The sequence below is a fragment of the Biomphalaria glabrata genome, chromosome 11 (genome assembly GCF_947242115.1).
Source record: "Biomphalaria glabrata chromosome 11, xgBioGlab47.1, whole genome shotgun sequence".
Classification (NCBI taxonomy): Eukaryota; Metazoa; Mollusca; class Gastropoda; family Planorbidae; genus Biomphalaria; species Biomphalaria glabrata.
In genome coordinates this window covers 16,059,841-16,077,156 of record NC_074721.1, presented here as the reverse complement: position 1 = coordinate 16,077,156, position 17,316 = coordinate 16,059,841, and the positions used below count along the sequence as shown (strand labels likewise).

The window sequence follows — 17,316 nt, the reverse complement described above, 5'->3', positions numbered from 1 at the left end:
TGAACTGGGAATCGACCACTTAATGAGGTAGCGACCGCATGAGGTTTGCGGGGCATGTCCTCCAACAGAATGAATTGCGCATACCAAGAGCTGCAAAGACATTGAGGCTAAGACGTTGAAAGTGCAAACTAAGACGTCATCATATAACTTTGGCGCCTTTCTTTCATGGAGGACCTCAAAGTGGATAAAGTTGGTCTTCTGCTACTCTAGACAATTGTGTTTTTCAAAACATAACTATTGAGCAGATTATTGTGTAGAGTGTAGATGATAGAATAAAAAAACCCCACGATAACAACATCTGAATGCTTTAACTTTACTTTACAGTTTGTATGGTAATACTCACGATGTAATGGTACAAAGCAAATGAATAGTACATCGTCGAGATCCATGCAAAACTATATTTTTAAAACTTGTGAAACAAAATTCCATTTGCGTTATACAATAATGTGATTAAAAAATTAATATTTATAAATACATCATAGACATAAATAAATATAGACTGGAAGTAGGAAGTTATTTTTATTTGGGGGAAGTCAAATATGTTTTATGTACTATATCTATGTGGAAAAAAAATGGCGGCGATTGAGCTATAAATTCTAGGACTAACATTTCAGCCAATATATACCTTTGATCTTTAGTTTTGAAAAGTACAAAACTGCCATATTCCCAATAATTGTCTTAGGCATAGGCAAATATATATAGGTTTGTGATGTGGATCTACAAACTTATCTTTTCCCAAATATTTCCGATAATAATTTGTTCTTTATCGTCCAGTCTATATATATATATATGTCTATGAAATACATATATTAAATAGAAAAGAATAAAAATATGACGAAATATAGTTTCCGGTACAAATTGATTGTTAAGTAGAAGAAAAATGAAGGGTTATTGTTTTGTTTTGAATAATACAATGTAACAATATAGAGCAACGTTCAAGACAAACGAGTTCTTTTAGTTGAAATGGCAAAATAGTCAATATGTAGCCGTATTGCTGAGTTACAGTTCTTACTGTGATCCGAACTTTGATGTAGCTCTGGACAGATCCAATGTTACAATATTTACATTTTGTTTATGAAAACGAAAAAAAAAAGTTTCTACTTTATGTTTAAGTCACGTGGTGTAGTAAAGGCGACTTCCTATATTTGTTGTCTCTTCTTGTAGGATGTCCCAAATAGAGAGAATGTACACGCTATGAACAACATTTTGGAACTAAGACGTATAATATATATAATAGATATAAGTATTTATAATAAAGTGGGTTATATTGGGGTTCCATCTCTCAAAAGTGTTACCTAGGTCTTTGGGTTAGAATTATTTGTTCTAGTTTCATTCCAGTGAGAACCTTCAAACTTTTCTTGGAGAGGGGAAGGTGAGGAATTTTCTACACTTTGTGCTGACATTTTGGCGGGCCGAATGAAACCTCGAAATCCGGCCCGCGGGCCGTATTTTGGAGATCACTGTTATTGACAACTGAGGGAGTATTAGAGATTTTTTTCTATCACGCCTTGAAAACTATAATAGCAAACGTTTTGGAATACAGAATAAAGGAAGTTTTGATAAGCACATTTTTGTTTGTTTTTTTTTCTATTTTTAACACAGTAGATTCAAGTCTTGAAAGTTGGCAATATAGAAAATCAATTTAACGTCCTTGACATTGGTTAGTTCATCGTGAACATTTCCACTATATGACTTCGTGGCATCCAGAGACAACATTCATTAGAAATCCAACAGACATTTCGTGGATTATTTCACCAGGGAACGTTTCAGTGGCACCTCTTCGAGTCCACTCTCGTTTCCAGCGCCTCTCCAGCACGACTGGCGACATCCAGCAAACAGCTTGCAACACTGCCTTCTAAACCTGGTAGCGGAGAGGAAATAGAGAAAGAAGTTCAAAGCGTGAGTGCTGTCATACAAAAGGAACTTGATTTGCCGAAATGTTTTCGGGTACATGATAGAGTCTGAATCTATGAGGAAATAAAGTAATGAAGGTACAGTGAAGGTTATGAAGAATATGGCGCAACAGAGGACCATGGTTGTCGACACTCTTTCGTCAGACTGGTTCTCCTGCAGGACATTACCAGGAGTTGGAGCTTCCGAGCGACTGTACTCTTCGGGGTTGACTCTCAACTTGACGACTATTCTTATTGTTAGAACCAAGATGGTGGCGTAGGATATAAACAGCACCAACGTTTCATTGATCCATTTATGGTAATTATTTAAGAAAGCTTCGTACTCATCATAGACCCAACAGGAATCTTCGTTATAATTCCAGAATAACATGACGCTAAAAACTGGCACTAGATAACTTAACAACGCTGCAGCGGTTATTGACAGGCAGACTAGGCATCTTCGCAGTGTGATGATAGGAATCATTTTCTGGGGACAGCATAGCGTGAAGAACCTTTCCAGGCATATGTACATCAACGTCCAGTTGGCCATCATTGAGAGGAAGTAGACTAGGAAATACGATTTACAGAGAGGTACATCATAAAAATCCAGCAGCATGAAGGCAAACTTAGAGATAAGGGCGCAGCCATCAACCAAAGCCAAAGTAGCTATCAGAAAGGTGGCAGGTGTAAGGGTTTGCATGGTCATGATTACGACAATGGTCAGTGAGTTAGCAGGCACACCAATACTGCAGAGTACCCACATATAGTGCTTGTTAATAGCCTGGGCTATAAGATCATCTGTATAGGAACTGTCAACAAAAAATAAGACAATTAGGATATAATATAGATCTAATAAGATTCAAGTCAAAATTATTTTAACATTTTCAATCAGAGGTGTAGTGAGGGGGGAGAGGGGTAAGACGACCCGAGAGCTACTTTCAGGGTGGGGGCGTCACAAGCAAAGAGGCGCAAAAAAAAAATTATTGTAGATATTTCAGTTAGGTAAAAGGTTATTTCTATTGTATTATATGTAAATACTTTTTAGTTATAAGCTTATATTTCTATGTGATTTTCATTGAATAGGAAAAAAGGGGGGGGGCGACAATAAGGTTTCTTGCCCCTGTGCTCACTACGCCTCCGATTAAAATGCTGTGTAAGAGCCGCAAACACACAAAGAATCTACATGCTAGTCCGATTAATTGGACATCAGGTCAGAAGGATCAGTCGTTTTTTCGGAACGAATCTTAGAAACGAAAGAAACCTTTTATACTATTGGATTCGGTTAATCGGAACAGCAGTTTATCCGGACCGTATCCTAAGGTACTGGAATCCTTTTACATAAATGAATCCGGTTAAAAAGAACACTGAAATCCTATTCCGGTTGTTATGGCACAAAAACAATCTGTGCGTTATGATAAACAGTATTGGACTGTAATTGTAAGCGAACAAGAAATTATTATTTTTTAAATTTAAAGACAATACATCCATTATTAATATATTATCGGTTCTTTTTAAAATAATTATTAAAAATAATTTAAATATTTTTTAGTTCTATTCGGGTATCGAACCCGTGACATCGTCAGCTGCAAACAAAATGCATTTTTCTGTTCCGGCCGGTGAGTATATTTATGAGATAATTTATTGTCATGTTCATTACATGGACATCAAGATCAAGCACTAGACCTAAGGTTCTAACTTAGAACTTTTAATATCTATCTAGATGCACTTCAACATCTATTATCTAGATATAATTTAGATAAGATTTACCAAGCAACGCTTACAAACTTCAATACAAACTGAAGCAACCTTAAATGTTCTTAGTTATAGCATAATTACGGTAATACGGCTGACTACGCCATGTTGGATCTAGACCTAGATATAGTCTCCAGCCAAATTTACATTTATTCATTTTTTACTTTGAAACATTATAACGGTCAAACTAGAGTTTTTCTCCGTGTGGACAACGAGCTAGTCATTCTAGTTTCGGCGATATACATTAACTGTTACATTTCAAAGAAAATTATAACATCTGTTTTTGACATCAGCTGTCCAGGTTCCAGGGTCCAGGTTTCATGAAGTTCTGACCTCATAGAGGTATTACAAAAATGAATTCATTGATTGCATCTGTTTGATGTAATTTTTTTCTATTGTAAAATAAAGTGTTCATTTGTTTTTTGTTTTTTGTTGTTTTTGTTTTTATTTTTAGTTTTTTTTTTAGTTCTCATTATTAGCTCTAAAACACTAAAGAGAGTTTGTATCTATATAAATAGTGTACAAAGTAACAACAGAGTGGGAGGTCATGTGACTTGATATTACAATTTAAAAAAAAAATAGATATGTATCAATTTCAATGTTTGTGTTTATGTTTATACACTCTTTTTGTACGATTGAGCTATTTGCTAATTACAATGATGTTATTTGCATTTTCAGTTGTTTATTGATGTTTTTATTTAAAAAAAAAACAAATATAAATACATTTCATTTGACATATTACAAATATATATATATATATATATATATATATATATATATATATATATGTCATTATTAATATTCATAATCAGTCTTTTGTACCCTAAAATAAGATTTCTCTGTTAGTGAAACTACGGTTAACACCACTCCCTTGCCAGACAAGTGTCAGCGCTTACCTAGCAAGATTTCGAGGGGGGAGGGGAACCCGGTGCCAAGCATTATTTTCTGTTCTTGAAACTATAAAAAAAAACTGCATATTCTTAGGTGTCTGCAGTGCAATAACTTCTTTTTTGAATTAGCTTCTGTAACATATAAGATAAGATAAGATACTCTTCAAATGAAGTTCAGATATCAAATCTGCTATTCACTGCCTCTATTAATAGATCCCATCGACTGGTAGACAAAAAATCAAATTTGTGAAATGTTTTATTTGAGGTTAGTTTCCTTCAGTTTTTTTTTGTCCAAGGTCTCTGTCTTGAATTCTCCTAGCTACATTTCTTTATTGGCTCCAAAAACTGATAGAAGAACGCCACTGCTAGGCTCAAGTAGTTACTATAGTTTCGATTTTTTTAGCTTTTGTTTTTATTTATTGAAGAGGAAGAATTAACCACAAAGCCCCTTTGTACTACGCTCATGGAATGTAGTGTATGTAGATTTGCTTTTTTTTTCTAATTAATTTTATGGAATTATTATAAGACATTCTTTTTAGGTTTTTATTGGCGGAAGGTTTTAAGCTCAAACCCCCATCCGATGGCTACACTCGTGAACTTTGATGACTGTAGGTTGCTTTTGTTGTTTGTTTGTTTTTTTATCCAAAACCCCTGGATGAGGTTTAAAATTAGAACCCTTTGGAGAAAGGTTTTAAACTCAAAAATTCCTATTGGCTACGCTCATGAAGTTTGGTGGCTGTAGTTTGTTTTAATTATTTTATTAGATTCGGAAGAGGTTTACCTCAAAACATTTTAGAGGGGAGTTTTAAACTCAAAACCTTCCGGAGAGGGGTTTATGCTCAAACGCTGGAGCAAGTGATGGTTTGACATTAAAATTTCCACTCCAATAAAGAAAATTAAAGCAAAATAATAGTCAGAAAATTCCATCACCACCCTCTCTCCCCATGGCATATGCTAAAACTAAAAATATTCCGCTGAAGGCCGGTGTGGGCAGTGAAGATGCACTACTTACCATTCGACGGCTGTGCTTGGTTGGACACCTATCCAGACTGGGGAAGGATTGCATGCAACCGCTCTCCTATCTGGCGATCTTAAAGGAGTAGGACGCAACAGAATTCCTCTGCAAACGCTTTAAAGATCAACACGAAAACCATTTTGCACTCACTGGCATAGAGGAAAGCAATTAGGAGCATATAGTCTCTGAGACATATGGACTTGCAGAACTTTTACGATGGTCTCGAGAAACGCGTAGTAGACAGGCGCAGAAGACGAAAAGAAACTCAAATAAACTCCGGCGGACGACGGCTGTGTCTGCATTAGTGTCAGATTCTTTGTATTAAGTTGATACCTCTTCTGGTATGAGAGTGGAGGAATTCCAGCTTCCGTCGCCTCAGTGTGGCGCCTCCGTGGAAACGTCTATCCGGGAAAGTGGATAGGCTAAGTTCGGGAGTGAACATTGCACGTGGTGGGGATGTAAAAAAGACTTGCTAACCAGTCCGCTTCGTTCCCAAAATGGGGCCATACGGGTGGTGATGGTCCCCCAAGGGTGCGGTGGAATTATAGACATATGGATGGCCCGAACGTAAAGCTTTCTATTCTACAGACCTAATATGTCTGTCTTCTGTAATACTCATGGCGTCGATTGCTTCTCTAACCATGTGATTAACTCCCAGAACGAGATTTCCTGCCCATAATTCTCGATTAGGTTTCACTTTCACGTGAAACACAACAAAAAGTGATTCCCACTAATTTATGTCACAAAGAATGAATTTGACAATTAGATGAAGAGAAATATGTAGGTTGCAACTGGGTTGGCGGGGTCACGTGAAATACTGCACTCATTCTTAATCTTGGGGATAGAAAACAATGCCTTATTTTATGTTTTACATTGTAAAAAAAAAAGTAAAGTTCCCCTTTCAGACCTTGTGGTCTACAGGGCAGAAGATGTAAAGGTCATCTGTTTCTGTGGTTAACAAGGATGTCATGTGGCCAGCACAACGACCAAACGCCTTTACTTTTCCCTAACTAATGTCAGGTACCCATTAGATCTGGGTAGACCTAGAGGCGCCCGAAGATCCCGAAATAAAAAATCCCAGTCTTCACCAAGATTCGAACCCCGGTACCCGCTCAGCCACCACGCCTCTGTTTTTTTTACATTGTACTTTTAGATAAAAATCACGTCATGTATAAACTATAACACCATACAAATAAGCCACCTAACTAAAGATTTTTATTATCTTTTTTACGAATTTTTTTTTATGAGGCTTGGAATAAGAGATTGGCCCTTTACAAAACAATCAGATAAATAAGATAAACATTACATCAAATCAGTAGGCCAGGTTCACATCTAACTTCACCTTCACGTTCACCTATCCTTAGGTCTGATGGACCGTTGGGGCACCACACAATATCTGTCAACCTCCTTTCTCCATTCTTTTCTGTCATTTGCCATTGATAGAAATTTATTCTGATATACTTTCTGAAAATATTGAAACCTGCCTTTTTTCTGACAGTGTGGACCACTTCGGTGGCCAATTTTGAGTTTGTATTTCCACACAAACTTTCTTTGTAACATTGTTATCTGAAGTGTCATGGTTCTTCCAATCTGCTCGTAGTCCATTTCAATCTTCGTAGGAGTGCAGATCTTCTAAATAACTTCATTAAGCATTGAAATCACTTAATTATTTTAAGTGATAACAAATGCTAACAAATCGAAATCTTGAAAAACAAAAACAAAACCTAACAAAATACTCAGAAAGACACAAAGATAAAGGCACATTCCTCGTTCCATATGCTAGGACAAATTTGTACAAATGCTCGTTTTCCCTATTGCTAATAGAGTATGATATGGGTTGCCTGAGCTAGCCTGGAAAACCAACGACTTGGCAAAATTTAAGCGATTGGTTAACATGCATGCCATGATTGACCTAGGAATACACTTACGACTTAATCATCTTCTTTTTTGGAATTAACGTCTGTATTTTACAAGATGAGATAAAGGTTTGAACTTTCAATGGATATTTTTCAAATAACTTTTTCAGCTTTTCAAAAGTTTTTGTCAAAAATTTGTTTCCAGAAATAGATATTTGGCTGCTTTCCTTCTTTCAACACTTTAAAAGTTTTGGACCATGATGCCGTTGTTTCAATATTTTAAATAGCAAATACTCCTTTTTAATGTATTTAATTCAACCCTTTGAAAGTTTTGGACCATGATTTGCTTAAAATTGCTGCAAAGAAGTTAAAGTCTGACAAATGAACTTTCCTATTTCAAAATAAGTTTGCTTTTCAAACAGAGCCAATGAACTCTAAAGCGATAAAACCATGAGTTCTTTTCCTGATGTAACATCCGATTCTGTTAACTAAATACAAATATGTAACTTTATTCCAGAACTCCGGTGTTAAGAGAGAGAGAGAGATGATGTAAAAAGTCAACGGTGTCAGAACTCAGGAGCAAAGTAACCTGTTTCCTGATTTAGCAAGTAAAGGTTATGCAAGATTGCTTAGTATTCTTGGCTTATAGGTCAATTTTTTAAAAAGTTTTCTACGTCATAGGGGGAACTTTACTTTTTCTTCACGTCATAATATTTTTTTTACTTAGATTTTCCGTTATCGTCTGCAGAAACTGCTTATAACTTCGCGCCACATTTACTGCGTGATAAAATAGCCTGGATTGATTCATGGATAACTTTTTTTTATAGCAGTAATAATTTTAGCTCATGTAATACACTCCTGTATATTTCTCAATTTGATTTCTTTATTTGATTTTTTCTATTTATTTTAAGCAACACTTGGTTCTGTTTAGGCCAAGCGGACCCCTTTTATAGTCAAAAGTTGCCCACCGATCGCCTATTGAAAAAGCTGCAAAATTTAAAAATAAAAAAAAAAATGTGTTGATTTTTAGCGGCCCCCGAAAGGGGAAAAGACGCTATTATTTTGTGCGAATTGTCTGTCCGTCTGTCCGTCCGTCCCGTTTAGATCTCGTAAACTAGAAAAGGTATTGAAAATCCGACATCACAATATTTTAGATCATTCAAAGTTCTGATGCAACGGCTACTTTTTTTTTCTGAAAGCGAAAAAAATCTAATTTTTAAAATCAGTTATGCAAGCAGTTTTTTAAAGAGAAAAAGCTAATTAGTATGCATTATAAGTTAGACCTAACTTAAAACGAATAGTAATCTTGTAAACGTCATTTTCGTGAATATTGTATATATTGCGAAAATGTTTTTTTTTTTTTTTTTTATTTTTTTTTTTGAGCTTTCGAATAAGAGATTGATCCTTTTCAAAACAATTACATCTATTATAAGACTTCAGTTAGGCCAGGAGAGGTACGGTAGCTGAGCGGTAAAGCGCTTGGCTTCCGAACCGGGGGCCCCCTGGTTCGAATCCTGGTGAAGACTGGGATTTTCAACTTCGGAATCCTTAGGCGCCTCTGAGTCCACCCAGCTCCAATGGGTACCTGATATTAGTTGGGGAAAAGTATAGGCGGTTGGTCGTTGTGCTGGCTACATGACACCCTCGTTAACCGTAGGCCACAAAAACAGATGAACTTTACATCATCTGCCCTATAGACCACAAGGTCTGAAAGGGGAACTAGTTAGGCCAGGTTCACATCTAACTTTGCATTCACTTGCACCTATCTTTTGATCTGCTGTACCGTTGGGGCACTACACAAGATCTGTCAACCTTCTTTCTCCATTCTTATCTCTCATTTGTCTTTGATATAATTTCATTTGGATGTTCTTTCTGAAAATATTGAAGCCTGCCTGGGTGGACCACTTCGGGGGCCGATTTTGAGTTTGTGTTTCCACACAAACTGTCTTTGTAATCTTTTTTATTATAATAAAATGATAAGAAAAAAAGATTTGGAGAAACTTGATGAGGTGTATAGATGTTTGAAGTAAAGTAACACAAGATGATTTTATTAGTCCTAAATAGACATTCTCTGAAACTAGGATTGTCCACCTCAACCTATAGACCAAACATAATATAGACGCAAATGCAAACACCATCTACAGACGAGACACACAATCAATCACACAATTAACCATCGCTTTATGAAAAAGGCTTAGATGTGACGATAAAGGACTTTAAAACATCCTGACTGTAAGTGAAATAAAGGAGTCTTTACAAAGTTGATATCAACTCCGTCTGTCTGTCTGTCTGTCTCCCACTTCACATTCTCGGATAAAGTTAAATTTTTGCTCAATTATTTAATGTTTTCGACAAAACATGAATCAATAAAAAAAAAATAATTTAATAGTGGCAACTAATTGATGTCGTTTGAAATCGGAGAAGGGAAATAAATCTTACATTTATGGCTGTAAATGTGGATTTATTCCCTTAAGCTGATAAATTTGTATATATATTTTTAAAGTGTTTACATATATTTTACTTGTTAATAATCTCTATTCCAGTCTTAATGGAGCAGAGTCGGCCTCTTCGTCCAGATTCGATGTGGTTTAGTGTGTTGAAATCGTCTTAAAGACATGATTTTGAAAGGCATCTTTTTTTTTCATGAATAGTTCTACCTGAGATTGCTGCTGTACTCCATCGGTACAAGATGCTCTTTGACTTAGTCACTTTAGTCGATGTGCCAGTGAAGTTGTGAACGGTTAGATTCTGGGCCATTTTACAAACAAAGTGGAGGAAATAAATCCTCATTGAAGACAATCCTTTTGATTTTACTAACTGCCCTAATGACAAAGATTGTGTACGACTAAATGATGTCGACGAAAGACACAACGTACTGAAAATACTTTCAGCTCAGCTTGTTGTATGTCTCGGTAAAGTCTCGGTAGCAAAGGAAATGTTTTTTAGTCAAGAGTATAAGTTTTACATCAAACAATTTTTTCAGTTCAGTATCTTTCGATATCGCTTTTGAAACATTTAGCCAAAAAAAAATTTCTTGACATTTAATTTTTTTTTTACAAATCTTACATAAGCTAAAAGTAAAGCTTCGTTTCCTGACGACTAGTTAGTCTGTATAGAAAAAGCAGATGTTTTGAAGTATTCTACGTAAGGAATATTCTAAGCACGGAACTATTTCGTGACTCCATCTTTGTACTGTAGAATTGCTCAGTGGAACTCTTTTCATTATGTCTAAAGTTGGCTTGTGTAACACGGTGCGTATTACATTACTTTCAGCTGGTAAAGTAAGTTCTTCACCAATTTGCTACGCGTGCACGGCTTTACAAACTAAGACCAAGACTAAGACTACTTTATTGATCCTTATGGAAATTGGTCGTGTTTACAAGGACTTTTCTCTCATATAAAGACAACATAACAGAAACATACACAGAAATAGAGCAGATACAACATGAAGAGTTTATTCAACGACTACAGGCATCTTGGTCCTTTTCATGTTTCCTGAGCAAAGGGTGGCTTTGATATAGTCTGACCGAGAAAGATAAGAAATGTGGGCAAAAAAGCAGGTTTCAATATTTTAAGCATGAATAGCAGAACCTATGAAGTAAAAACTATCAATGATCATAATCACTTCTCCCTTCATATTAAATAGACTTAATGTGGAAGAAATCCTTCCATTAAGAAAACTATACAGTTTATACTATTATGCCACAGGATCACGAAAACAATTTCTTAACTCTGCTTATTAAATCCTGTTTTAAAATAGGTTACAATAATGTGCGAAAAAAAAATCTTTTTCTTTTTTATTTAAATAACAGCTGAGACATAATTAGTAAATTAATAGTAGACAACAGAAGACACATACATTTTTAATAATTTTTTTTTACTAATTCAAATGTTTTCAACGCTGTAAGCATTATGTTATATAAATATACAAATAATTACATCTCTGTCATAGTTTATCTTGTTCTATTATTTATAGTAAAATAAAATGAAAGTTTAAACAAACTGGTAGTATATTTAAAATTAAAAACAAAGTTTTTCGCTTTCAGAAGAGGAAAAAAAAATAGCCGTAACACTCGAACATTAGGTCTTTAAGATCTTAAATTTGATATCAGATATTCACAAGATCTTTCGTAGTTTTTGAGAGCTAAAGGACTGACGGATGGACAGGCACTAAACGAAAATCGGCTTTTCGCCTTAAGGAAGCTAACATGAGTCGACCGCAACAAAGTGTTCTGTCTTTAAATGTGTATAGTATTAACAAAGTAGATACATAGTGTTAGTCTTTCAATAATTCATGAATCGTTCACACATTTCAAATGACATTAAAACGGTATTGACTTGGGAGGCGGGGAGGTAGATGAGAGGTACGTGACATAAAATTAGCATACATGAATAAAGGTTAGTATGTAATTGGGCATATGAGTTTCCAATTGATTTTTTGAACTAGTTTTTTTCTTTTGTTTTATTTTTTTTTTTTTTTTTTTTTAATCTTAAGAGATAGAATCAATACACCAAGGAAATATAGTTAAACATTTTTAAAACATGATCAATTTTAATCTCTCAACAGGTTTTCAGTAAATCCATAATATTAAAAACAATCCGTAGACAAATCACTCAGACAAAGTAATTAGGTTTCATTGTCAGGAGCATAGAAACTAAATTATACAATAACATCTAACGTCTAAGGGTGTTGGTGAACATACATTTTCTATGTATATACAACAGAACGTAACACAAGAATACGTAACATCTAAAAATAGCAGCACTAAAGGACCAAGGTTATTAAGTGAAGAAAGGGAAGAAAATATGTCGACAAGAAGACAGGTCCAGATGAAGATTCGAACCACTGCCCCTCACCCTACGCCATATTGTCTTCGCCTTCTTCTCTCAATAGACTTGGTCCCTTGGTGCTGCTAGTATTAGATGTTACGTCTCAAGTCTATGCATAATTGGTTTCAGCGCTAATAGCTTTATACTACATTTATGATATATATAAGATATTATGTAAAATAGTTATAATAATCCTTTGTAGTAGTAATCATCAATATTCAAAACCCTACAAAAAAATGTATACTTAAATTAGATAACAGTTGAACAGGACTTCAAGGCTTTTCTTACACACGAAACCTATTATTAGTGATGAAGTCATTCTATCAACATACCGAAGCACAATTATCAAACTCATCCATTTTTTTTTCTCATTTAAGATCTTCACGTCTTGGAAGAGGCGTAGTGAGCGAAACGTGAGTCCCCCCCCCCCCCCACACCCGCCATTTTCCATGAACATCACATAGAAATATAAGTTTATAAATAAAATAAGTGTTTAATAATAATATAATATAAATAGCCTTAGAATGTATTACCTAACTAAAATATCTACAATATTTGTTTTGGTGGCGCTCGTGGCATTGTCACCCCCCATGCCCCCCTCTCACTACGCCTCTGCGCCTTGTTCATGCAAGTTTTCACTTTTCACTTTGCATTCATGCATGGTATCAAACCCCCTAAGACACTGGCACTCAAATAATATGGTAGCAAGTCGATATAGTCCTAGCGATTAACAAATAAATTAACATCTAGAACTTAAAGAACAGAATACGTAAACAATATACTATTAACTTACCCACTACAAGCGTCTAGATGACAGGGAGTTATAAACAACAATTAATATCTCTACTATTAGCCCAAGCAATACGTAGGGCCTACGTCGGCCTTCTAATACAAGATAAATGGCTACTTTCCGTCTGTATTCCAATTACACTCTGGTCTTTGTAACAATTCAAAAAATTGAGGAGTCATTCACAACAAGGTCAACTGGAGTCAGGGCCGGTCCTACTGATTGCGCGGACCTATGCGAAACGGATTGCGTGGGGCCCATTCTGGATAATAAGTGAAAATTAAGATTTTGTACAAGAATATAAATTCGTCTTTGCATTTTATTCATTCTTTACTAAGTAAAAAACCACTGTCAAATTAACTTTACGAGCAATCTACAGTAGATAGTAGTTTTTCAACTAAAAGCCGATACAAATTTAGATCTGCCCTTTAGATTTACTATCGACTAGCAAAATATCGCATTTGCTTTAGTTTTTTTTAAGAGGTCGAGATAGATTAAGATCTATAGTTAAATGCCAGTGACTATTAAAGTAAATTAAGTATTTGTACTTCTTGTTTTTGTTAAAATTCGCCTTATTATTACATATTTACTAAATGAAAGCTGACTATGCCGTTTTTTTTTATCACGAGTAGGATTGGCGTTGTCCATATTGAATGACAATTTTGTCTATTTCTAAGGAGATTTGCATCAGTTTTCATAAGATTTTAATAATTTCATGAGATTTTCATGACTTTTTCGTATATTTTGCAATTTCAGGATAATTCCATGAACACTTTAATGATAAGTTAAGATGGTTTAATTTAATAATTTACATCTACAACTATGAAAACGCGGGCCTACTGCGACCGCATAGGTTGCAGTAGTCTAAGACCGGCCCTGACTGGAGTCATTCACAAGGTCTACTGGAGTCCTTCACAACAAATTCAGACAAAAAGTCACAATTACAAAAATAAAATTTAAAAAATGTAGGAAGATACTGACATGAAATTTCTTGTCGAGCAATTTACAAACATTTCAAAAAAACATTTACACTGCAAGTAACATGTAAAGCAATTGTGTAGATTGCGAGTAAACTTTGTTTTTAAAAAAGATCTGTATTGAAAAACTATACATTAAACCAACTCCAAATATCAATGACTTTGTTTGAGATTTTGGAAAATATATATGTCTCAACTTCTTTTGCCTAACCACATTAAGTACTGATGGCCTTGGGCCTAGTATTTTAGTCCGTACACCCGGTGTTTCCGACACATTGGAAATAGGAGTATTTTGTATAGACATTGATTTGAACCTTATCCGGACATAGTGTTGTTTTTTTCAATCAGGCTTGCAAGCCTAGAGTACGAAGAGCCTTCGGCACAACTCTTTTCACAGTGAAACCAACTTTGAGTTTGGAGTGAGTACACGAAGTTAATTAAGCAGCTGTTTCATTGCGTTATTTTTTATTTTATTTTATTTATGTTATAAGTTTTTGTTTTTTTAAAGATGTTTTTTTTATTTTATTATGGAAAAATAATTCGTTTTGATAATATTTAGCGATCTAAATACTCATTGGTGAAAAGTTGAGACCAATGAGAAGTCCACAGGTTAGAAAACCAATAATTATGATATCAAAAATTAAACATTTTCAATACAAATTTTTGTCTTTTCCTAGCAGCAATGTTTTTAATTTCTACTGTCAATTAATAGTTACAGTAATCTGCGTTTTTGTTTTACAAATTTCATTTAAAATTTAATTCAACAATGCTAAAAAAAGAACACAAAATTGATCAGGTGGATTAAAACATCTATACTGCCAATCTGTTGTCTGTCAAACTGATACACCAAAAAGCTCCATGTCCTGAACATTTCCGGTTTGACGAAATTGAAATAGACTTAATGTACAAATAGAAATCCACTCTGTCGGACAATTTTATTGATTTGTTGAAAAATTCGTGAGGTGGGTATTTGGTGACATATCGTCCTCTCCTTCCCTGGACTCATCCGATTCGTTCTTGCACCCATTGCGGCACCGATCTACACCAATAAGTTTATAAAAGCGGCATCTAAATTTGGCCGCCGAGAAGAAATATATGAAAAAGTTAAACGCATGTGTGCTGTCATAAAGGATATACTTCAACTGTTTGAATATGAGCGGATATCTGAGTGAATTCTTATCTATAATAAAATACAGAAATGAAGGCAAGGTCAGGACGATGAACAAGATGGCGGTGCAGATCAGCATGATGGTCAAAGTGCTTTCCACTCGCTCGTTTTCCTTGATGACGCGCTCAGTATAACTGCATGGCGTCTTGCTGTTCGCGGACCCAGTGGACTGAAGACTTTTACGACGTTGTTTAGCGTTAACTTTCAGCTTTACGACAATGACGAAAGTCAGCACCACGACGGCAGTGTAAGGTATGAATAGAACCAAAGTCTCATTGATCCATCTGTGGTAATAAAAATAGAACTCATCGTACTCATTGTGCACCCAACACGAAGTGTCGTTAGAGTTCCAAAAGAACATCAGACTAAATACAGGCACGAAGTAACTTAACATGGCCGCTGCAGTGACAGCCACGCAAGCAACACATCTGAGCAGCGTAACGAGATAGAGCTTTTTCAGAGGGTAACAGACGGAAATAAACCGTTCCAAACACACGTAGGCCAGTGTCCAGTTGGTCATCATGGAGAAGAAGTTGACAATAAAACTGGTCTTGCAAGGCGGTGTGGCGTAGACGTCCATCAGATAGACCACTAACTTAACAATGAGCGCAGTGCCATCAAAGAACGCCAGAGAAGCGATGAGAAACGTGGCCGGGGTCATGGATTGCATGGTCAAAATGACAATGATGGCCAGTGTGTTGGCAGGAATACCAATACCACACAGAAACCATAAATATGTTTGTGCAATGGCCTCGCTGACTATGAAATCCGTAGTACTGCTGTCAACAGAGAGAAACGAACATGACTATATAAACAACAAAATATATACTTGTAATCACATTTTATTTCTGACTTGAAGTCATTGAATAGAGTACAAAGACGTGAATGACAATGTAGTGTGTTGTATTGTCTCTGTTATTTTCATTTAAACTCAAGCTAAACAAAAGAAATAAAATAATTGTAATTTTTTGTTCTGTTGCAACATGATGGATTATGTCCATGACAAGGAGCCCTAACAAATAATAAAGGGGTTTATTACTGGCGCAATGTTTCATCGGGTTGTGATTCATCTTTGTTTCAAAAGTCAAAAATTCCCAGTTCCTCTGGATGTTTCTGTGACATGTTTGAACGTTTTGGGTTGAACAGCGTGGGCACGGATGTTTTAAGCCATAGGAATGACGAAAATTTTAAAATCTTCTTTTCTACTTAGCCATGACACCTTCAAGATTAGCCAACAGACGTGCCCGTAAGTGGGAACCAAGGATTACCTATATTAATGAGAGTATGTGGGAGAAAATGACCCTAAACTCGGACAGCATGGAGACTGTAAGTGCTGGCACAAACTTCGTGAAGAGCAAAAGTAACTTTTGGCCTTTGGCAGAACGAAGATCTGATAGCCCTTAGGCAAGATTTATTCTCATGTAAAAAACTGTAGTCAACTATGGCACAACAGAGTTGACCTCTTTAGTCAAACTGATTATGACTTGATTCAAGGGGAGGAAACCAAGACTAGTAATTCATCTGGGTGCATTCATAGTCAGAAGAAGTCATATATGTATATACTTATGAATGTTGTGTCAAGAGAAGTGTATTATATTGTTTCTTGTTTAGAACATTTCTTTGAGGTTATGTCTGCAACTTCTCGTCCTCTTGACTCTAGACACCTGACTGTCGATTTAGACAGCATAAGCTACAGGGTTTACAAGTTGAATCACTAAAAAAACATTGATACCAGTGTGAAGTTACTCTACCCTCTCTTCTGCAAGATATGGGAGAAAGAAGAAGTGCCACCAGAGTGGAAGGAGGGCTACCTCATCAAACTCCCAAAGAAAAGTGACCTCAGTTACTGCTCCAACTATCGAGGGATAACACTACTGTTCATTCCACGAAAAAAATTTAACCGCTTTCTGCTAAACCGATTGAAAGATGCTGTAGATCCACATCTCCGTGACCAACAAGCCGGCTTTCGAAAGGAGAGATCAGATAGCAACACTACGCATAATTTTGGAACAGTCCATGGAATGGAACTCCCCTCTCTAAGTCAGTTTTATAGACAATGAGAAGGTGTTTGACAGCGAGCGTGGATAGATCCTCCGGAGACTTTTGAAACAGTATGGAGTGCCTGAAAAGTCATATGAGGGGATGACTT

At 35.7% G+C, this 17,316-nt stretch overlaps 1 protein-coding gene across 3 annotated transcripts in view; it reads right to left on the bottom strand.

Moving 5' to 3' along the window:
- Positions 1-296: 296 nt before the first annotated feature.
- Positions 297-17,316, bottom strand: part of LOC106054886 (blue-sensitive opsin-like) — a 51,894-nt gene continuing 34,874 nt past the window's right edge. The window contains exon 3 of one of the 3 annotated variants that reach the window (XM_013210973.2): positions 297-2,701. In XM_013210973.2, coding sequence (XP_013066427.2) covers positions 1,747-2,701 — 955 coding nt within the window. In that variant the 3' untranslated portion in view covers positions 297-1,746. Of the gene's footprint in view, positions 2,702-11,263; positions 15,947-17,316 lie in introns of those variants that run through there. The other 2 variants (XM_013210972.2, XM_013210971.2) reach the window with 2 other exon arrangements.